This window comes from Rhyacophila brunnea, unplaced genomic scaffold (genome assembly GCF_057557595.1).
Source record: "Rhyacophila brunnea isolate RB1 unplaced genomic scaffold, BYU_Rbru_1.0 scaffold_22, whole genome shotgun sequence".
Classification (NCBI taxonomy): Eukaryota; Metazoa; Arthropoda; class Insecta; order Trichoptera; family Rhyacophilidae; genus Rhyacophila; species Rhyacophila brunnea.
This window is the reverse complement of record NW_028232882.1, coordinates 30,433,993-30,457,611: the sequence shown is the minus strand read 5'-3', so window position 1 is coordinate 30,457,611 and position 23,619 is coordinate 30,433,993. Positions and strand designations below refer to the sequence as shown.

The following is a 23,619-nucleotide window of genomic DNA, read 5'->3' as shown; positions in this document are numbered from 1 at the left end:
GTCACGGAGACTTGAAGCTTTCGAGATGTGGCTGTATAGACGCATCCTCAAAATTCCTTGGACTGACCGGGTGACAAATGTTGAAGTTCTCAATCGAATGGGGAAGGACCGAGAAGTTCTACGTAGTATCAAAACCAGGAAACTACAATACCTCGGCCACATTATGAGAGGACAAAAATACAGCAATCTTCAACTCGTCATTCAAGGAAAGATCAATGAGAAGCGTAGCATAGGACGGCGCCGCATTTCATGGCTGAAGAACCTCCATAATTGGTATGAGTGCAGCTCCACCGAACTGTTCCGGGTAGCACACGACAAAGATAAGATCGCCTTGATGGTGGCCGACCTCCACTAGGGGATGGCACAATAAGAAGAAGATAAATATGTACAAATTAGTAAATACTTGATTTTGATTATAAATAAAACCGTAATTTGCCAATACAAATTTATGAAAAAACACTATTTTTACGAAATACCTGTTTTAATTTTTACCATATTGTGTATGTATGCACTATAATCCGCAGCTTTCACTAATTGGACACTTGTCTGGTTTTTGGGGTGGCAGGTTACCGAGAGGGTACTGTATTGTGTTATCAGATACTTTAATAATTTTTGTTTACTTTGTGACGTCACATTTTCTCTGAAAGAGCATGACGTCATATATGGACGGCCCCTTATAGGATTTTTTTTTATTTAACAAAGATACATCCATATCCAACAGATCGCATTCACATACCGATCAGAAATTAATTCACTACTGCACATCCCGTCTAATAGATATACCATCATAAATCGTCAGGTGTTCGAATTCAGAACTAAGCTCATCACAGTATAAAAAGTATTGAATGGTATGTCGAATATTAGCATGTGGCGCCATCACTCAGCGGACAATTTAAAATGGTAGATCTATAATAGCAGAGCGGGGGCAGGACAGTGTGAAATAAAAAATCAACTACATCCAGTCGAGTTCATTACTTCTCTAAATCCAAATATCATTTAAACAGGGATATCAAATAATAATATATTATAATATGAGCACGACTTGTGGACATTTATTACATTATTATAATGTCACAAGACACTATTCATCGGTTAGGTAATCTAGTTAACACAGATAAACCGTGTTAAAATCACAATGGTCCGCAGGAACAAAAGAACCTTCTCTTCAAAGGATATTTGAAGAATATAGTGAACACTTCATCAGTTAGCGAGAAACATTTATAAACAAGCTCTTTGTACATCATTAATAATAATAATTACCTAACATATAATTTGTTATAATACATAGTATGTACAAAATTGTTTGAAAACCGTGAAAGTTACAGCAAAAATGTTATTAATTCAATACGCAAGTATCGGAATACTTTGCGGTTTAATATTATGTAGCACATTTTTCAATTTATTGTAGGTTATGTTATCACAATAACTAGTCATGCCTAGTAAAAAATAATTCAATATTGCATAGCAAAACGAAGCATGAAATGCTATAATTATTTACTTATCTGAGTATAAAAAAATATAAACCTCTACATATTTGTTGGCAGGATTATTGTAGATATTTTACCGTTTCTATTTCGACAAACGCTATAATTTTTTGGATTTCTTTCCTGTAATTTAAATTTAATTTAATTTCTATATAATATCTCATTTTTATATGAAAATAAAACAGTGAAAACCTTCATAACATGTATTATTATTCGTAGCATAGCCGGTGATAAATTTAAAAAGCATAATATATATATTATGACGTCATTGTTCTTACATGTAGCCAAACTATCGATAAAATGTAGCAATTCATTGCCATCGATTGACTCGACTACATTTTAGTCATGGATTAAATCAGCCAGAAACAGTGAGACGAGTGATAAATGAATAAAAAAATAAATGGAAGATATAAATAATTCACCGTGCACATTTTGCCAATGTGCATGCGGATCGGTCAGGGAGACGAGGACCGCCTCCCTTAAGGCACTCGACAACCGTCCGATGAGGAATTAACGATCAACTCACTTCCGCCAAGAAGTTGCCGTCTGGGGAGTCGGAGAGCCGAGGGCGGGGAAGTTAGCCAGCAAATCGTGGGACACCGAATGCGAAGGAACGTCTCCCGGAGTCAATACTTGTCCGCAGATATTACAAACGATTAATTCGCTGTCGTCGCCGTATAACTTGAAGAGTTCCTGCTGCTTGCCTATATCCGGGAGCAGGGATAAGAGTTCGGGAAATATAACCCGAAAACGGTCACCCATCGATTTTTTACAGTGCTCAAAGTATGATTCGGCCGAATACGTACCCTCTCGGAACATCTGCGAGAGCTGTTTGAATTCGTGGATGCCGTCGCGGCAGTCGAGCGCCTTTATGAAATCGGCCACCAGAGATTTATTCCGGCGGTGAAAGTCGGGAGGCTGGACGTAGTCATGGGCGGGAATACGGAAGCTCTCCCCTGAGGAATTGGTGAAGGTGAAGGCGTCACACGGCGGGACGGCGCTGCCACGGAATCCAGGCGGGGGACGAGCTTTAGCAGCGAAACCGGGTGGGGGAGCCGACCCCTTTTTGACTTTACCGAAACCGGGTGGACCCCCGGTCGCATTCAACGATGGATATTCACTCTCTGAAGTATTGACAATCATTATTTTATCGGCTCGAGATTTTTGTTCAGATTCACCTGATCTGTTGCTGAGCTTTTCGTCACTCTTGGGCGCATTCTTTTTCTTTTCTTTTATGTCATCAGGCGGGCGTTCATTGCTATTCTTTTTGTTGTTATTCTGCACGCCACGTTGGCTGTTTTCTTTGTCACTTCTTTTATGTTTGGAAGTGAGGTCGGGGGGGGCGCAGTCGGGTGGTCTCTCCCCGCTTTCGTTATTTTTCTTTTTATCCTTTTTACTGCCGTTATTATTAGTTTCTCTGACGGAGAAATCTTCTACGGATGCCTGTCTGTCGTTTTTCTCAGGTTTTTTCTTCTGTTTCGAGTTGACATTGTTGGTGGGGGCAAGTCTAGGGAAGTCGGCCGGGCTGTCGAGATCATTTTGGGATGCTATCTGGGGGGCAGGCGCCACTTTGCCCGGCGGTTTGGGCTTCTCTTTGGTCTTGTTGACTGTGATCCACTGGGGGCGTTCGGCGGGTTTGGAAACGGCGGGGGGAGCGGCGGAGGGCAGTTCCGGAAAGGCTTCCGATGTCCGAAGCGGAGGCGGGCGGCTTTGGACGACGGGCGGAGGTGGAGCTCTCTGCGGCGGCGGCTGTACCGGAACAGGCTGCAACAAATAAGTGAATTTTCATACTGCATTGCATAACATCTTGATGATTATAATTGTCTTGTAGTACCGATTTAATTACATATGAGCAGTAAGTTCTTCGAGACCTTTGGTTTTGACTGACCTTTTTCAACTGACGCATGGTGTTGGTGGAGACATAGTCATCGGCGAGCAGAGCCATGTCTCGTTTGCTCAGCGATGGAAATTCGTCCTGGAACTTTCTGATCTCGCTACTCTTCTTAGCATTGTCGGCCAGACGCATGGCCAGCTGCTTGTTGGATGTCTCTGTCACGCTGATGCGGTTCGGGGTTGATGAATGGTTGTGTACTTGGATGGATACGTTTGGTTTAGCTGAAACAAACGAATGATTCATTGAACTATGTCGATAGTGCTGCCGCAGCCATATTATCACTCCATTTTTGACTTGCCATGTGTGTGTGACTTCGGTCTCATCTCCAATATGCATTCCCCTATTTTGAAACATTGACTTAAATCTTTGCTACCCAGAATTTTACTCTGGCATACATTAACACAAAACTAATAATTCATACATTACATTAAGTTAGAACTGAGGTGATAATATTATACTGAATAGATTATATTTCTTAAATTTTTATATTCAAAGACAACGATTCCTTGTGACAATGAAAGCTATAACAATGCCACATTGAAAATGAGGTTCGATAATCAATAAAAATCGGAGAGGAGCTGAACGAGAAATGTCACATAAACACTGTCAGTCATAGAGACTATGGACAATATATAACACAAATCTGCTTTCGGCAGCTATCTAGGGTAGGTTTGTATCGAAGTATTAGCACTTATTGTAACATTTTTTTTTTGACCATGTGCGATCCTAATAGGATCATATGGGCCTCCACAGAGTGGAGGTTTGTATTAACAGATTTTATTTTTATGAGAAATGGATGTCAGCCACTTGCTCAAACTAATAGGTCCATACTCCGACTCATACACAAATCGAAAAACAATATGTGTACTTGCCAGACCCAGGATTCGAACCTGGGACCCTCGACACTATTGACCAGCGCTTAAAGCCACGCGGCCATCGTGGGTGTAACAGTTACAATAAGTGCTAATACTTCGATACAAACCTACCTTAGATAGCTGCCGAAAGCAGTCTTGTGTATAGAATAGATGCCCTGGTTGTTTCTTAAAAACCTTACAATCGCTGTGGTCTTACTATAATATAGAGTTAAAAATACATGTAATAGTGTTGTGCTGCAATAATTTTATTGCCACCGGTATGTTTTTATGAATAAATAAATCAAACAATAAACCCACCACTACTTCTAATAATGGCGCTGGAAGGCCCGGGCTGATGAGTGATGTTCACCCGGAAGGTGGGCGCTGACGAGGATGAGGCTCCGGAGCTGCCAGCCTGCCCCTCATTCGATGAGAGCGAGGGGAAGTTCTCTTCGGTTCTGGCGAGCGCCCCTTTGGTCTGACGGATTACCATTCCTGTGGGGTGGTTCATCGAGACGATGGGTCCGCCCGAAGACTCTCCAAGGTTGGGGAACTGCTCCGTGCTATCCGTGTCGATGCCTCGCTTTGTTTTATCCTCGCCATAGTACACTTCCTCCTGCGCCATGTCCTCATAATCGGGAACATTTTCTACTCTGCTAGTGATGAAAAGGACAGATAATTCATTTCAGATAATTCGCATTAATAATAAGACAGCTTATTAAATTTTTTGCATTACAATATTTAATAGCAATTTCAGAATGTAGAAAAGTTAGATGTATCCAGGGTTACGGAATTGACTGTTTGAACGAATCGAAACTTGTGTTGAAATGCTTGCAGTTTTTGACAGATGCGAAGATTAACAATGTGAAGTTTGTAACACATAAATCTGTAATGTGACATGACAGCGTTGAGTCCAAAGTCCATACTTCAATATGTGAGATATTACATTTTTGTGCAACAGAACAACGAACAAAACAATATGCATATTTCTATTTGATGATTAATCCCTTTATGCAATAAATCCATGAAAAATAGAAAAATAATATAGGACGTGTCCATTTATTTATCTTTAAATAATCAGTTTCTGTCATTTGTCGTGTGATTTTGGGGCTTTTTAGAAGTGATAGACCTTTACAGATAGTTTGAAATTGCACATAGCATATAGACATATTTTTTGTTACATTTTACTCAGGGACTCTTTAAGTTTTTGGTATTAGACCTCATTTATTGCACATTTATTATATCTATTCACGATAGTCAAAACTAACTGTGGGCTCTGCACGTTTTATGTATTTATTAAGGGCATTTCCGTGAGTGGCAGTGACAGATCTCCAAAGCTCCTTGCCTTAAAAATCATTTTTTCAGCTTCACCTTTATATATCTAGGCTCCGTCTATATAGAAACCCTTTTCCCAACGTTGTTTCATAAAAATTGTTCTAAATCTAGTGAGAAAGTAGTGTAGTTATTGACCTTTCAGCTCTGGCATGGGGCGGGGGCCCTCGCATGGGTCTACGCGTCAACATGAACTGGACTTCCAGAGTTCTAGCTTGCCGTGATGCTTGCTTGCTCAGACCTTGACCGTGAACTGACGCTCTGTGAGCTGTAATCACATCATCAAAGAATGTGTTAGTATTACATTCAATTATAGGGAATCCAATCCTGGGATCCCGGACAATTTTTGTTACCTATGAATCCCGGGATTAGTAAACATAATCCCGAAACCTGCGGGATTGATTTTTTTATCAATCACAATCAATTATAAGTATGTGTAGAAAATTATGTTAGTGAACTGTATGTACCTGCACATGTCACAGGGGGAATCGCCGGATGTTCACGGATAATAAATAACTATTTTTTGTTGTTATAAGCAATTGTAACATCAGAAAAATAATAAATTCGTTCATTTAACCAGCTAGATGCCACTGACATTCTGGCACGCGAACCGCGCCAGTGCCACGGACGTGCTGGCAGGCACTTGTTTCTACGTCGAATTTTATGAATATTATCTTTTCTAAATAAATAAAAAAAAAACTGTTTTCCATTCACATTATTATCTATATTACAATATTATTTACTCCATTAAACTCATGTATTTCCAAGATTGAACGAACACAATATTAACATTAAATGTCTTACTAAATAGTATAAATTATACTAGACATTTTTGACCGATTTTATCAATGCTATTTGTATAAATAAAAAAAAAAATATATTAACTATCGAAAAAACGCCAATCTTGGGACCAGTCCCGGGATCGTCAAATTGTAATCCCGGGATCAAAATTTTGGCTCGGGATTGGATTCCCTATTCCATGGTTTCCCAAACTATGGGTCGCGAGCGAATATTGAGTGGGCCCTCGCCACTGTATACATTTTTTGTGCGCTATATATGGCAGAACGACGTGCATGAAGATATCTTGTTCTGCAAGCCAATAAGTCGTGGAAAAGCTGAGGTAATTTTAAATACAATTGATTCCCATATAAAAGAAAAAGATTTACAGTGGAAGAACTGTGTCGGTATATGCACTGACGGTGCGCGGGCTATGTGCGGGAAAAGTAGCAGTGTGGTTACGAGAGTTCTTGAATAAAGTCCCTGTGCTTTGTGGACACACTGTAGCATTCATAGTGAAGCACTGGTTTCCAAAGCATTGCCCGATGATTTCAAAACAGTACTTGATACAGCTGTGAAAATTGTAAATTATAATAAAACAAAACCCTAACAAGCCCGCCTATTTCAAAAACTATGTGAAGAAATGGGTAGCCGCCGTACATCTCTTCTTCTGCATACAGAAGTTCGCTGGTTATCCAGGGGAAAAGTACTGACACGATTAGTGGAATTGCGTAATGAAGTTACAATTTACTTGGAAGGAAAAACTGAATATATTAAACATCTACTGGACGAAGAATTCATTCACAAGCTCACTTATTTGGCGGATATTTTTTGAAATTAAATGAACTTAATTTGTATTTGCAAGGATCAAACATTTTTTGCAGTTCACGATAAAATTCGAGCGTTCATGAAAAAGCTTATGTTGTGGAAAAGTTGTATTGAAAATGGCAAGTATGATTGTTTTGAAACACTTGAAACTTTTATTATTGAAAACCAAGTGCAGCCTAAGATGAACGTACGAACGAACGATGAACGTCTGAAATTTCCAGTCATTTATCACTGTTAATAAATAACTTTGATGACTATTTTGGGGAAGAGATGAAAAAGTTTTATTCGTTGCGATGGATTTGTAACACATTTCAAGACGACTTACCAACTAGTATGTCAACAAAGGCAAGTGAAGAACTCATTGATTTATCAGAAAATACGTCACTGAAAAATAGTTTCAATCGTAAACTTCTTCTTCTTCTTCTTTCACCCTGTCACGTCCCAACATTGGGGCATAGGGCAAGCACAAGTTGGCGCCACTTCCCTCGGTCCATCGCCAACTCCTGTGCCTCCCGCCATGTCAGACCTGCAGCACGTAGGTCGCTTTTGTAGCATCGCTGCAGGGTGAGGGAGGGCCGGCCACGGCGACGGAACCCTTGAGGCTGTGCCACAAGGGTACGAAGTGCCGCACTCTTTGGCGGCATCCGGAATACATGTCCCAGCCACGTGAATCATCTCTTCGTGATAACTTCAATCACCGAAGGCTGTTGTGTCTGCTCACGAACTCGGATATTTGTAACGCGGTCGTACCAATGTACCCCTAAGATTCTGCGGAGACATCGATTCTCAAAGCTCAAAAGCCGTGACTCTTGAAGCTTAGTAAGATGCCATGTCTCACAGCCATACAGGAGCACAGGTAGCACGCACGCGTTAAACAAACGACATTTGGTCCTCACAGAATACAGCCTTGACCTCCATGCGACTCCAAGTTGGTTGAACGCAGAGCCCGCCACACCCATGCGGATTCCAAGCTCACTAGAAATACCACCATCATCGGCAACCGTGGCACCCAAGTACTTGAATCTGGACACCAGCTCGACGGGCAGACTAGAAACCCGCAGAGGAGTGTCGGCGTCGATGCAAGCAGCACTGCACATGGATTTGGTCTTAGCGGCATTCAGATGAAGACCCACACGCATCGAGTTCGCGGCTAGCCTGTTCACGGTCACCTCCAACCTCTCGATCGTCGAGTCAAACACGATCGTAAACAGTTAACGAAATTCTGGCTCTCAGTTGCTGATAATTATCCTTGCCTGTTCGATGAAGCTATGAAAGTCCTGCTCCTCTTTACTACCTCATATCTATGTGAGGTCGGATTTTCGTGCGATTAAAAGTAACTAAAGTTGAAGTTGATGCTAAAACTGTAATGAAGAAAAATAAGAAACAAATACATCCTTTTCATTGAAATAACTTTGTAAAAAAACCTTGCAGGTGGAAGTATTTAAGTAATAATTTTTTTTTATTTAAGTTGTGTTTCTTATTTCAACAGTCTTTCATTCATATTGGTAACACTTATAAAAAAAAAAAATTATATTTCAATTAGAACAAATAAGACAGCATAGTTCCACGACTCGCCACTAGGGAATCTGAGCATTACCAATATGTATGCCCTCTTTTCTCTAAGACAGCTAAGAGGTGGGTCCCAAGATTGGAAATTTTTGTTAGGTGGGTCGGAGCCCAGTCAACTTTGGGAACCACTGCCCTATTCAATTAAAATAATTACAGAGAAAATAACCAGATCATAATATTATGTCGACGTGTCCTTTCATCTTATCGAGAATGTTTATTTTGTTAAATAACATTCATTATACAATGAAATATAAAAACTTATAATAATGTTATTGTGTGACCTTGGTCTTGGGCACTGCAGACGTCTACAAATGTAAATGTGCTCATATAAATTGTGTGTGTGAATGTGTTCAAATAAATTGGATTTTTAATTTCAATACATAATTTTAATTGAATTTTGAATATTTCAGACAGCAAATAAAATTATTGCAGGAAATAAAAATGTAAAATTTAATTGTACAAAAATGGAACGAGAATGCAGAAACCACACGCAAATGCAGGACAATATGAATTCCGGGTATGTAAATTCGGGGTTCCACTCCATGTTCAATTCTATCGGAAGACCTTACGGGTCTTCATAAATCAAGTGAAAATTTCAGACAAATAAAAATCAAAATTTCTTTATGCATTTTACCATGTTTTTATTAGTTTGTTCTTGTTTGTCCCGTACAGATTTTTTCTTGTTTGTCCAAGATTTTTAACTAACTTCCCGACTAGCTAGACATTTGAAACTTTTAGAATATATCAGAACACGACGACAATGCATTTTTTTATTACTTTAGGCCATCTTTAAGCAGAATTGAATTCATTTTCAGTTAATTCTGTTTTGTATGTTTCGGAAAAAATTCTTTAAAAGTAATATTTACTACTCACTATTATTGGTTGCTAAGTGGTCCTAGCAACTAAATTATTAATATATAAGTGCGTTACTATGGAAAACAATATGAAATGTCAAAATAACATTTCAGTATTCTATATTTATTCAGTATTTCTATCAAGTACAAAAAAAAGTATTTATTAACACATAGAATTGTCAAGTTTATAGGATTCAACAGAAAATTTAAAAACGTGGTATATAAAAAGTTCTTTTTATCTTGTAATTATTTTCAATTTATTTTTAGGGCCCTGGGTTATATTTAAAAAGAAAAATCAAAATGATTTCGATACCAAAGCATGAAATAGTTTTTTTTATATTCCTGTCTGTCTGTTACATGTTATATTGATGAATCTTGCACAGCTTGTTGAATATATTGTTGGTACTATTTTAGTAAAGTTTCATTTCTATGTCTCATAACGTTCGATAGTTAAAATAAACCTTATCGAAAATAATATACATGCAACAATTCATCACGAGTAAGTAAAATGGTTAGATAGCAGCGGTGGAGTGGTGAGGTGAGTCAGGTAAAAATGTATACAACTACATCAGACTATTAATTGTCAATTGCTTATGCTTGTGCTTGGTCGGTGCAAATAATAAAACTCAACCACCACAAGTAGGTACATAATTTGGACAGATAGCAATGGTGGAGTGGAGAGGTGGAATCAATTACATATTTCACGGAGACGGTGTAGTGGACTATCACTAGTTATTAATAAAACTCATGCAAAGTAAACCATGTTTTCATCACCTTTCAAGTCAATATCCGATCGAAAGACCGACAGCTTCTGTTCGCCACATTCCCCCTCTTCACAAAGGAAGTGGTCTCTCCGCGAGTGCTCATTGAGTGCTTTGTACGAGCCATAGTAGTGGTGCAGTCCATCCGAATCGCACAGATGGCAGTAGAGATGGTCCTTGCGAAGATGCCGATACAGTTCATCCGTGTCCACATATCGTTCCTCGCAGAATTCACATAGCGGATGACCCCTGAAACGGCCGACGTATGAGATATAAATCTAGATCCGTACTTGTAGCCAATTATTGTAAATAATAATTGAACATATTATATTTGGTTTTTTTTAACCGTTTAAATCAGTGTTTTTGCCGTGAGCATAACATAACATCAAACTTAAACTCATAACAACAATTCATAGATACATATGCAATAAGTGTGAGACGGTGGCGAAGGATGGATGTACGCTGTTAAGTAATCATAATAAGTTAAATAATCCACACTAAACTTTCGTCAGTCAAATATATTTGTTTTCATTGAACTAAGCTGGCTCTCACATCAAAACTCGTCTCGTGTGCCAAACAAACCTTCTGAGAACTGAGATCCAGTGTTGCTTGTGAAGATCGCGCACATCTACCTAGCGATAGTCGCACGTAGCCTTCAAAACGTATAGATATTTGAATGCGGTGATCGGCAAGCCGGTATAGGAATGACCAATTCGTAGGTGTTTGTATGTGACTTCGACTCTTTGACTCGGCCCAAAAAGGATGCAACTTGTCGATTGCAACAGCAGATGTTTTTTTCAAACGAAACAGTTGCATTCCACCAATCTGCGGAGCTCCATTCATTATTTGGGAATAACGATGACGTCACATCGACACGTTTTAGGCGAGACGAGTCTTGATGTGAGAGCTGTCTAAGACTGCAATGTGTTGGTTAGTTTTTATTTAGTCTTAGTTCAATGAAAACAAATACATTTGACTGACAAAGTGTAGTGTGCACTATTTATGTCGGATCTTAACAGCCTATTACTACCCTTTCCCACTGGTGTGAGGTTGATAGTTTTGACAGAAAACAAGACGTGGGGGGGTGGCGCCGAATGAGAGAAAGCAATACAATATTGTAGATGTAATTAATACAATTGACAATGGCAAATCACATTCGCCCTGCTTAATTTTTGCACTCTGGAAGAAATCACATCTACGAATGTTAAGTTGTTCGACTGTAGTTTAGCATGACGATTGACTAGCAAACTGTCTGCTCTCATGTTTCATATCCCAGTTGATCGGTGCGAGTCGCACTTTGTTTCGAGGGAACATCATGTTTATGGGAGTTTGACACAGGGTCTTTAATATAAAGGTTGTAAAACACTGATTCAAATTTAGTTTTATAGACAAATGATAGAATGAAAAATAAAGCTTTTTTCTCTCTTTGTTAAAAGGAGACAAGTATTAAACTTGGATTCGAGTAAAAAGCGAACAACCAATATTCGAACATATTCAGAAATTCACCACATCTTTGTCTAATGACCGTTTAGTAGGTTTTCATTCTACAGAATGAAGCGAATCAGCTTGCACGATCAGGAATCCAAATTTTTAGGCTTCTCTGAATTAAGAATAACATCTCGGATGTTTGTGTGCAAGTCACCTTAGGTTTCTGCCGTTTGTAGTAAACACTTGTGGTAGAAGATTTTTAATTCTATTGTTAAAATACTTTTACAAACTTGAATAGACATTTAACTTACTTATGTGACGTATCATCAGGGTCACCTTTTCTTTTATGCAGAGCAAGTTGCTGTCTCGTGTAAACTTTACGCTCACATGTGAATATCTAAAATTATATAACAATGGATATTATTCTTAATTTCAAATTAATAGAACATAGAAAGTTTGAATTAAACTTCCATAGTATTAATAATTGTTTTCGATACATGTTTGTTGAAATATGATGATACATGGCAACACTACAAAATAAACCCAGCTGATTGAAACCTTAGAAATGTATATTCTCGGGTATTAAGTCAATTTACTTTAAATTAATTAGTAATACCTATAGCATAGTGAAGTAATGATAATTGGATTCGTGGAATGCGATATGTTGTTTTTTTTCAGATCAAGTTGGACGCTATCCAATTTTTCTGCATTGAAAATATTATTTATAAATGGCAACCTTGCAAAAATAAGGTCTTAAATTTGTATATCACTATGTATTTGTAGATCAAGAGAAATGCACGCACATTTAAATTAAGTACATCATTTTGACTTTCGGATTCAATTGTAACAAACTTCACACTATTATTGTAACACCTGTATTTGTCAAAAACCGCAGGATTACAAGTCAATTCCAATAATTATTGTTATTAATTTTTTTGTTTTTTGGACATGCCTGATCGTAATAACATCATATTGGGCCTCCACAGAGTGAAGGTTATGACAGATTTTGTTTTTACGAGAAATGGATATTAGCCACTTCCTCAACCTATTAGGTCCATACTCCAAAAATAATGTGTGTATATATTTGCCAGATGCAGGATTCGAACTTGGAACCTACGAAATTATAAGCTGACGCATAAGCCGCTCGGCCATCATGACTTATACCAAAATAAACAATGACGCTTGCATTTCGTACACTTGTAATGGAACCAAAACGTTAATTATGACAATACACAAAACATTATAATGCGAATGTAGCATTGTATAAATTTGTGAGTAAGAAAATCGGGAATGGCAACCATACCAACTTAATAATGCTTTATGCGCGTGGTAAATAATTTCAAATGTCATAACATAAATAATGAATGAGTCTCCTTCCATTTACAGTATAAATTATTTGCAAGTCACATATTTTACTGAAATGTCAATAACTGCTGAAGATAATAGTGGCAGTGGCGACTGTAAACAATATTGCCTTATTTCGAAGCGTCAATTTTCAAAATATTAAATTTCTGCTGTTGGGTACCAATTCTACTTTCTACTGCTCTAAACTTAAAATCTTTTCATTCTGACACGTTTATAGCGTCATGGAAGGCGGCCGTGCACAAATTGCGGCTGCATATAAATGGCCGGTGGAGATGGGATAACTCAAATCATTGCTCTAAACCAGGGGTAGTCAACCTGGTCCGTACCGCCCACTAGTGGGCATTCCAGCTTTCATGGTGGGCGGTAGGGGTTTTAAAACATTTTCATTATGTTTTCATAAAATTCCCCGTGACAATTTAAATTTCAGAAAATATACTATTTGTATCGCCCTCGCATAAGTTTAGTTCACGTTACTAAATGGCGCTATAATAGTGCGAACAAAAGAGCCTCGTCCCAGAATAGCTACAGTTATTATTTGTTTTATATAGATTTATTCTGCCAAACTAAGCGAAAGTCTGACAAAGTATTTGATAAGTAATAATTATTATTATTATATGCTTTATCTTGCTGTAACTCTGCTTTAAAAATTTTATAAAGTAAAGCTACTTCCCTACTTTATAAATCACCATTACTGTGGAACCGGTAGGCGGTTAGAATATTTTACTACTAACAGAGATACAAAAGTGGGCGGTAGGTATAAAAAGGTTGACTACCCCTGCTCTAAACTTTAATCCCAGAGTGCTTCTGGATTTAAAGCATCCAAGGATCGTTTCTTCTTCTCTCAACTCACTGAAGAAACTAATGGAGGTGATATAGATGCCATGAGGGTTTGGTGGATAGAATTTAATATTATGAAAGCTATCAGAAACATCTACGAAGCGTGGAATGAAATCACCCAGTCGTAAAATGTTGTTCAGTGAAATTGTTGAAGTTCACTGCAATATGAAAATGATATTCAAAATATCATCGAAGAGATTAGTCTCATAGCCATATCCGGAGGCATCGAAAGTGTTGATGTACATGATATTCAAACTTTGTTAAAACCCTTAACTAATGAAGAGCTGGAGGAAATGGACTGCAATACGTCCCTAGAAAATGACGTCTCCGAACATGTTTCTGTGCAAAAGTTAATTGTTAAAATCATTGAAAAGGCCCTTTCTCTTCACAATCAATGCATGTAGTTGTTAGATTACGAGCGAGCGAGTGCTGTAATGCATTACTTGACAGTATGTAATCTTAAATATTGCACAATAAACGTAGAGGCCAAACAAGGGAAATTTCGTTTATCGCGACCGTGTCCAGAACGTATCCCCCGCGATGAACAGGGGGGGGGGGGGTTTCCTGTACTTGAAATTTGTTGCACAGTCCTATATAAATATTGTGCAATACTATAATTGTGTTTATGGGTATTACATCCAGGGTGAGTTGAGGAAGATAACATTTACACTGAATATCGTCACTGTTCTGGCAGAAGACACTAATTCGAAAAAATGACATATTGAGTTAGTTATACCAAAATGTTCCTTATTTCAAACTTTACCGTCTGGAAACCTTCTAAATAAACAGTCTTTATTTTAAAGTCATCCTTTTTACGATTACTTAATAAACTCACATGATAGACCATTTCAAACATTTTAACAACTTCAAAGTCAAATTACTCAAAACTAGTATTCTCCAGTTAGTGTGTTCTGCCAGAACAGAGACGAATTATGTAAAAACATTGTACAATAAGAAAATTTGACATGCTTTCATAAGAATCCTGAAATTATTCCATGGAAAGACTTCATCCAGGATGAGTTTAGTAAGATTTACACATAACATTATGATGAAAATTTATGATTATTAATATGAAGAAAAAAAAAAAAGACATTGTGCAATAACAAAATTCGGCATGGTTTCATAATGAGAATCCTGAAATAATTTCGTAATAACAATTATTGATATCAAAAATGAAAACAAGTAATTTTTCTTCACTGATTGATTACGGCAATAATTAGAACTTTTAATTATTGACATTTACAATGTTTACATTACATATATCAATAATTTACTGAAAACACAGGACGTATTTCTTATTGTAATGGCACTAAAGAGAAACATTGTTACGTGCATATGACTTTAGCCATTGCCCACTGAAGAAGGAATCCGAAACATTACACGACTGGTCCTACTTTCCCCCCCTCCCATTGTCTATAGATGACCTGTCATTGTCAGTACGCGTCTGTCGTAATCACTTGTCGGAGTATTCTTAGTTTCAGATTATTTTAACGTATCTTGGAGACCTTGGAGTTCATCTGATTTAGTGGTTATGTGTTATTAATAATTGGAAGTGACGATCAACGTAAGTAAACTTCTTCTGTGTATAATAATATCATAATACACTAAGACGTTTGTCAATGTGACAGTCGATTCTAAACAACAATAACTAATAACTTATTTATACTCTTCAGTCATTATAGAATACCAAACTCTGCTTGCAAGTACGTTATCAATAAATAGTATGGCAGTGGACCACTCGTTGCTTGTGCAAAAAGTTATGCTCAGGCTTTATTAATCTAAAGATGGAGGTGGTTTAGCATAAATAGTTTTGAGCGTATAAAATAAAGATCTCTGAAGATAGTTTACCTTTAAATTCTCCACGCACAAGTCACAAAAATGAAATTCGTGCTCTTTTCTCATGTGTTCCTTGAGCAATCCAAAGTTACGAAAGGATGCAACCGATTGGTCGCATTTCTTGCAGTCATGGTCGAGCAACTTATTGTAAGACCCCCTCACGTTTTCATCTGTGAAACATATCTTGTACTTCCTCTCGAATAGACTGGCTTTCAGAGGTCTACATTTGAGTATTTTGAACAGTTCACAGACAGGTGTAAAAATAACCTGTAAATAAATAACAATAATTTATTAATGCGATGCGAACCTTGCAAATAAATTATTGTGGATCTCGTGAGGTGCGTGTTTCGTGTGGTTATTAAGCTATTTGACAGTTGGGTGAAGAAGTACCTCTGCTAGATCATGCCTGCATATGGGACATTCAGTTTGAAGGCATAAAACCCTCATACGAGTGGAACATTCGTGACACACGGGATGGTCACATTCGCCAATGGAGTAAATGTCGACTGTCTTAAAACAGACGACGCAGGCGTTTTCAGCGCTATCTACGACACTTGACATTTTGAAGTTTCAAGAATATTATTATTGCACAAACGGCAGTAATCAGCGGATCGGACACTTCACTTCGATCACTTTTGCCTGACTTTCGAGCAAAATTGCAATCTTCCAACTTCCAACACAATCAACCATAGATTAGAAAAATATCCAAATAAGGGGATTTTAATTATTTTATTTTATCTTATAAAGTCCCGTCACCACTTGAGAAATAAAATTAAATAATAACATAATATTGCTATAAAAACTAATATATTTTTTAAAATAATTTATTGCAAAAATGGGTGTGCTTAAAATTTTATGATTATTAACTTCACAACAACTTTACATTATAATATCGTTTTTTTAGTGATTAGGATAGGTTTGTAAGAACCCGACGATAGGTATTAATTCGTCAGAATAAATTAGGTAGATACCTATAGATAATAGTCTTTAGGTACGTAGGTATCTAATGTTTACCTATCATCTTTTAATAATAATTGTAATTCTTAAATTGTACCTACCTATAGTGCGAAAACTTTACGGTGATGGGCGGCGGTTTGGAGAACTAGATCCCCTCTTCTCGCATTTCGGTATTCATTCCCCTCACCTAGAACGCATTAATTGACGTTTCTTATAAGTGCGCGGTATCAGTCATTTAGACGTGTTAATAATGGCAAAAGTTTTAAAACGTGACAGCAGGAAATTTATAAGTCATCTTATCTCCTACTGTGAAGAAGAAAAACGACAAAATAACCTCATTCGGCTCTTCAACAACGTTATCGAAGGAGTTGCCATGATACAGCTACAATGCTACAAAACACACACTCACACATCATGTGTGTATATATGTTGCCATATAAATTTTATTTAAGTTAGGTATTGAAAAAAAATGTATACCATTATTTGAAATTTGCGAAAATATACCTGTTTAATCTGTTTGATACATCAGTGAAATGGCAAATAATTTTCAACTATAGGCGCGACGAAATTTTGGTCTTGCTAGTCGCTGCCATTCGGAGAGAGAACATCAAGCTGGGAACACGTCAATTTGTTTCGCAATGGCGACGGGGGTATTAATTCTTAAATCGTGTAAAGATGACTAAAAACACTTACCCATTTACTTTAAAAAGAAAACATGTGAATGAATATATTATTATTGTTACTAATAGAACATGGTGTGTAAAACTGCCACCTCCGCTCCCGTTATGTATATGCAGCCACGTCATACGCGGCCGGCTAACAAACCCTTACGTGTGCCAGGTCAAAGTATTTAAGCCCTCATTTTGTCCCGACCAGAGCCGCACGGGACTGGTGATGCAACCTTGCACCGAAGTGCGAATGCATGATGTTAATTTATATGGCAACTATCAGAGTGACTTTAATTTGAAGAGTCGCAAGGGGAGTCGAGAGTGTCCCGCTCCCCGTACGCTCTGGCGAATTTAGTAAAGGCCGCAAATTTGGCCTCGGTTGCCACCATATCCGCGTGTCCTATTGGGCCCGAATGGGGTCGGACCCGGGCAAACAACTCCGCTCGTTCGGGACCCATAAGTGGACAGTCCCACAGGACGTGCTCTGCGTCCTGCTGGTCGTGTCCACATGAGCAACCCGACCCATGTCTTGCCAAACCAAACCCCTGCAGTTTGGCCGCAAAGTTTCCATGGCCAGTCATGAATTGACTAGTCCAGTGGGTCGACACCAGTCTCCTCGTCATGTGTCTCACCGAGACATCTGGAAAGTATAGAAAAGTCTGGCGGCCCTTAGGGGAGGCCACCCATCTCGCCTGCCATGCCGCATATGCGGTCTTGTAGACCAGCTCAGATACAGTCTTTCTGTAGCTCACGCCCTCCACTCTCGATTGCGGTGTCAGAGGGACATCGGCGAGAGTTGTATTGATCCTCCTCATAAGGAGAGTGATCGATCCTCTAATTTGAACGTGCAAGTCTAGGGGAAAGACCCCCGCAAGGACCGCCAGGGCATCCGAAGATGTGGTCCTATAGGCCTTAGTAAGGCCAATCAGAGCAGCCCTCTGTCCGCTAAGCAGAGCCCTCTTCACAATTGTCAGCAAAGCTTTGGTGTGCCACACGCTGGAGGCATAGTCAGCGATACCCATGAATATAGCCTCGTAGGCGATTCTCAGGGCCCGAGGCTTTAGGCCCCAATTGTTGCCCGCAACCTTCTGATAGGCTGAGTTGGCCATAGCCACAATTACTTTAGCATGCTTCAAAAAGGTCTGCTTCTCGTCCAGAACGACCCCCAAGTAGGTCACCTCTCGAGAAAACCTTATAGCAAAGTCGCCGAAACGCACTGCGGGTGATCGCTTATTTATGTTTATCCTTGAGCTGCCCTTGAGGATAGCTTCCGTTTTGCCAGGTTCAAATGCAAGCTTATTAAGCTTACCCCAGTTTAGGATTCTCGATAATGCGTCCTTAGCTATGCGCTCGAGTGTCGGACGGCTCGACGAGCCAACTAGTAAAAGAAGGTCGTCAGCGTACGCGACGAGCGCGCAGCCCGGTGGCAGAGGTAACGTCAAAACATCGTCAAAAAGAATAGAACAAAAAGAATATAATAATATAATATATATATATATATATATATATAGCAAGGGGCCAAGCACGGAACCCTGCGGACACCCCATGGTGGTCTCCCTGTAAATCAATTCAGTGCTAGAGTCGTATATAACTTTCCTCTTATTAAAATAGCTTTGCACTAGGGCAAAGAGGTCCCCCGGGATCTGTCGGAGCCGAAGCTTAGACAGAATTAATGGCCACCATGCGGTGTCGAAGGCACCGGCTATGTCCAAAAAGAAGCCTGCCACAATGACTCCTTCTGAGTCCTCAACAAATTTCTGTGCAAATCTGATGGTGTCCTCAGTAGACTTGCCGGGTCTGAAGCCAAATTGCTTATCCGAGATAGGGTAGTTTCTCTCAAGGTGGTCCTCCAGCCTTCTGCTGATTAACCGTTCCAATATCTTACCCAGCACTGGCAGAAGAGTGATTGGACGGTACGCTTTTGGGTCATGCGGTGGTCGTGTGCTCATCTTAGGTATAATCCTTAGGAGACCCTTCTTCCAACAGTCCGGGAAGATGCCCCTGCTCATGCAGTCAGCATACAGCCCGACTATCTCATGAGGCGCTCGAAGTCACGCCCTTCTGGCAATCACATTGCTGATCCCATCAGGTCCGGGGGCTTTGCCCGCCCTGAGGCCATCAAAAATTAATCCTACCTCCGACTGGGTAAGCTTAGGAGAATGCTGAGTCTCCAATGGCAAGATTGCAGATAGTCTTAGTTGACAGGTTCTGTCATCCTCATGTGCCGTAGGTATGTCCTGTGGAATTAGAGCTTCCAGCAGTATGGATGCAGACTTTGCGCTGTCCATCGCAAAGGTGCCATCGTGGCGCCGCATAGCCGCCATGACTTTATCAGGTCTTGAGCCCAGCTTTATCACGCGGAAAGGCGGTCCCCACGGATTATAGCTCCCTATTTCAAAGACAAAATCCCACCAGTGCTTTTTCTTGGCTTTATTTAAATCTTTTTTGAATTTTGCCCTTGCGGATTTATAAGCAATCTCCGTAGGTTCGTCATTTCTGGGTAAGTCGTTCTGAGATCTTGTATCATAATTATGTCCGTATTCTGATCCCGAGTAAGTACCGCCTTGCCAGCTATTGTACGGTAATGCAGGCCGAACTCTATGCCATCCATTGCGCTCTGGAGTGGGCAGGCTCAGATCCAATCCAACGTAAGATCACCGAAAACCATAGTATTTGTATTTATTCGGACTCCAAAAGCTCAATCCAAGCAATTGGAGATCCCTTGTCTACTAATCCGATTGTCTTTTCTATTCACAGCGAGTCCGCAATACTGAGACGGCGCCACCCCGAGGTGCACTTCAAGTGGATAAGAGGACACACCGGGATAGAAGGAAATGAAAGAGCTGACAAATTGGCTCGGCATGGTGCCTCTGAACCCAAGACCGCGATAGCTTATGACAAATTTCCTCTGAGCTACGCGAAAATTACAATTTCAGATATGGTGAAAAACGAATGGAACTCACGATACATAAACTCATCGACAGGGGAGTTGACCCGAAAGTTTTTACCTTCAATTTTAGCAGCACGAGACGTCAGGGTGCATAAGGGGCTGTGTTTTGAGATGACTCAGATTCTTACAGGTCACGGAGTCATGCGAGCATACCTGCACCGGTTTAAAATAACATCTGATGGAAAGTGTCCATGCGACGACGGAAGCGACCAGGACGTCCTACATTTACTCCTAGATTGTCAAATCTTTAGCAAGGAGCGGCACAACCTGAACTTTTTATTACAGACGGCAGATGCGGACATTCGAGACCTTCCGGGGACCATGGCAAACGAGGCCGGAAGAGATGCACTTTTTAATTTCTGTATTGATGTAATAAAAAGAATAAAAATAATAAATGGTGACATGTAAAGACGATTCATGCCTTTCAGATCCAGTGACTGCAATCATATAAGATAGGATAAGTATATGTTCAAAATATCAGTCCTATGCGACATTTCTTTTACCAGGGAAAAAAAAAAAAAAAAAAAAAAACTCGACTACAAATCGCAGTCCTCAGTTCCCAATGAATACGACAAAATATTCACGAATCAATCAAGAATTACCTCCGCCTTGCGCTACTAAGAATTTTCCAGGGTTTTTGCAAGGCGGTTTCATAGGCCCTGGCCGAATTTAAATTAGCAATACCCGATGCGGGTAGAAGAACAGTTTTCAATAAGGCATATTCTCTCAGCCGGCACAATTTTCATTTGACTAGCATCAAGTAGAGTAGTTTGCGTGCCAAAGTCCTTAAGAAACCTCGATAGTAAATGCGAGGTATCCATGAAGGCATCTAAAAAAAAAAAAAAAAACCTCAAGCAGCCCAGCAGATGTGGCTCGACCTCTGCCCACGTTAATCTGAGCGAAGGAGATCATTGCGGACAGTAATCAGTGCGGCTTCTTACCTTCGCAATAGCGTGTAGGCGCGCGGCACAGTCGGGATCGGTGGCCAAGTGGCCGTTCGGCTTCTTGTAGCGCGTGCACGCAGGGCACTTTCCCGGTTCGTCAGTGGTGGGGCAGTCTGCTTTGTCATGCCCTTCTCTAGCGCAGTGGCCGCACGTTGTAACCTTAGCGTTGCAACCCTTCGCCATGTGTCTGTATAAGTGGCACTTTGCACACTTGACAACTCCGAAAAAGTCACGCACAGAGAACGAATTCCACCCCATGAAAAGTCTGCCATCATTAAGCAGCGCCTCTCGAGCCTTTGCCGGGATCAACATTATCATATGATAACGTTCGGTCTTCGGTCCCGCCTTGTGGCCCAGTTTGGTTCCAGCGTAACCCTCAGATGCAAGGCCAGACGCCTCCTGGGTATTGTTTATGATTGCCTCCTTGAGCTGCTCTTCTGTCGTCTCAATGGGTACATTAAAAATTATGACGCGGGGAAGCTTTCCCCCCGCGACTTGGGCCTTTAAGCCGGCCTCAATCAGCCCAGGGGCAGCCATAAGCCGATTAGCCTCGTCGTCACTTTTGGGATGCACGATGATCCGCCTCCCCGGATCTTGCGTACCCCGGTGATGTGCACTCCCAAAGATTCAGGCACTATAGTTTTCATGACCGCTTCCTTTGTGGCAGTCGATTCTTGACCCTCCTTAATCGGATAAAACATCAACCCCGGCCTAGCGACAGTTTTCGGAGGAACTGGTGGCCATTCGGAGGCTCTAGTTGGTTGAGCCTCTCTACGGGTTACGTCACTCCAAAGAGCCCTGGGAGGAGCATTAGAAGGAGTCTGAATGATGCTCTCGTTAACGAGGCACGATCCTTCACAATTGCCTTGTGCGCCTCCAGCTCTATCGCCATGGCCCACGTTTCAGTGATTGCCATCTCAAGCTCCGCGGCTACTGCGTTCACGATTGCTCTGGCAATACGACTGTCCTTCTCGAGGGTGGCAAGCGCCCTCTTGATGGCAATCGTCGCCCTGGACGCACTCTCCTGAGACTCAGAGAGAATACTCAAAGCCACGGGACTGATCTCCTCGTAAGATGCTGAGGCTGAACCAGCCCTTGACTTAACGCCCTTGCCCTTTGAAGTGGAAGCGCTCTGCTTGTCTTTCTCTTTTTCTTTATCAGGCCTTTTATCCTTGACCTTGGGGGCCTGCTTGGGGTCACCAATACCCTCAGCCACGTCCGACTTCCGCTTCCTAGTGGACATTCATTCCACTTGCATGGGGTCCCCTTTGTGGTTGACCATGGCGCTAGGTAACACTCGTCACACGTTAGTCACTCAAACACAATTTATCGCACAATAAATATTATTGTTACAATAATTAGGTAACTATTATTAAACGAAGGAATAGAAATACTTATTTTAAAACACCAAATTTTAATAACCAGCTTATCGCTAATTACATCTATTAATAACATATAATGATAATTAAACTAATTAAATTAATGATTTATAATTACACGGGAGCAATAAAATTATTCAAAAACATTCAGTTTTCAGAGTTCATTGCTGGTTGCAAGGAAAAAGTCACAATTCCAGGGAAAGTCTGAAAGGAAAACACACAAAAGTTTCACAAATCGTATTCCAAGGGCAGGCGAAGGTATTAGTGAAGAAACGGGATCAAAAACTTGTAAATAGCAGGGTCAAAATTGAAGATAACGAAAGCGAAATATAAGCGTCAAGCAAAAACACGTCCGCACGGCTCGACAGTTCAGTCTCTTCTCTACTAATAGAACAATAAACAGAACATTAAATGGACGCATTTTGGATTTATGTGACAAATTATATTTCGTTTGGCATGCGTCATTTGCACCCGTGACCTGCAATCCGCGCATCGCCTAGCCACGATCTTTTTAGACCGTGCCTCAACTGAGGTATAGCCTTAAAGGAGGTGGGAAACAATATTATCTTCTAATCCTAGTATTTCTAACAACACTTCGAAATCGAAAACCATAGATAAGATCAACACGAGCGCCGCCGCCAGGTCTCACAAAGTTTTCGGTCTCTAGGTACCTACCTATGTCAATAGTTTAGCATTTTTTTATAAATAAAACGGCCGTATGTCATTTATCTAAAGCTTTTTTTATGATACGAGTAGCTTATTCTAAAATTAATTGAGGTTTCAATTTTAATTTAAAACAAAGACTAGGTATAATTTTCATGAAAAATGTTTTCTCAATAAATAATTAGGTAGGTAGAATAGGTATAGCTGCACTGCGTTATCTTGTGTTGTCTGGAATTTGG

At 40.0% G+C, this 23,619-nt stretch overlaps 1 protein-coding gene across 2 annotated transcripts; it reads right to left on the bottom strand.

Annotated features, from left to right (window-relative positions):
- Positions 1-1,876: 1,876 nt before the first annotated feature.
- Positions 1,877-16,509, bottom strand: LOC147070337 (uncharacterized). Of its 2 annotated transcripts, none has more exons than XM_085949439.1 (8): positions 16,210-16,509; positions 15,832-16,086; positions 12,093-12,178; positions 10,367-10,602; positions 5,703-5,832; positions 4,551-4,888; positions 3,373-3,599; positions 1,877-3,248 (listed from the first exon to the last, which is right to left on the bottom strand). In XM_085949439.1, the coding sequence occupies exons 1-8, from the start codon at positions 16,378-16,380 to the stop codon at positions 2,007-2,009; spliced, it is 2,685 nt and encodes an 894-aa protein (XP_085805565.1). In that variant the 5' UTR covers positions 16,381-16,509; the 3' UTR covers positions 1,877-2,006. The 2 variants fall into 2 exon arrangements, with proteins under 2 accessions (XP_085805565.1, XP_085805566.1); XM_085949440.1 differs by having other exon boundaries at positions 4,551-4,885.
- Positions 16,510-23,619: the final 7,110 nt, after the last annotated feature.

Coding starts and splice junctions, on each gene's coding strand:
- LOC147070337 (XM_085949439.1), bottom strand. CDS start 16,380: ATGTCAAGTGTCGTAGATAGCGCTGAAAACGCCTGCGTCGTCTGTTTT. Junction 16,087..16,209: donor GCAGGCATGATCTAGCAGAG/GTACTTCTTCAC, acceptor ATTTATTTACAG/GTTATTTTTACACCTGTCTG. Junction 12,179..15,831: donor TGTGCGTGGAGAATTTAAAG/GTAAACTATCTT, acceptor ATATAATTTTAG/ATATTCACATGTGAGCGTAA.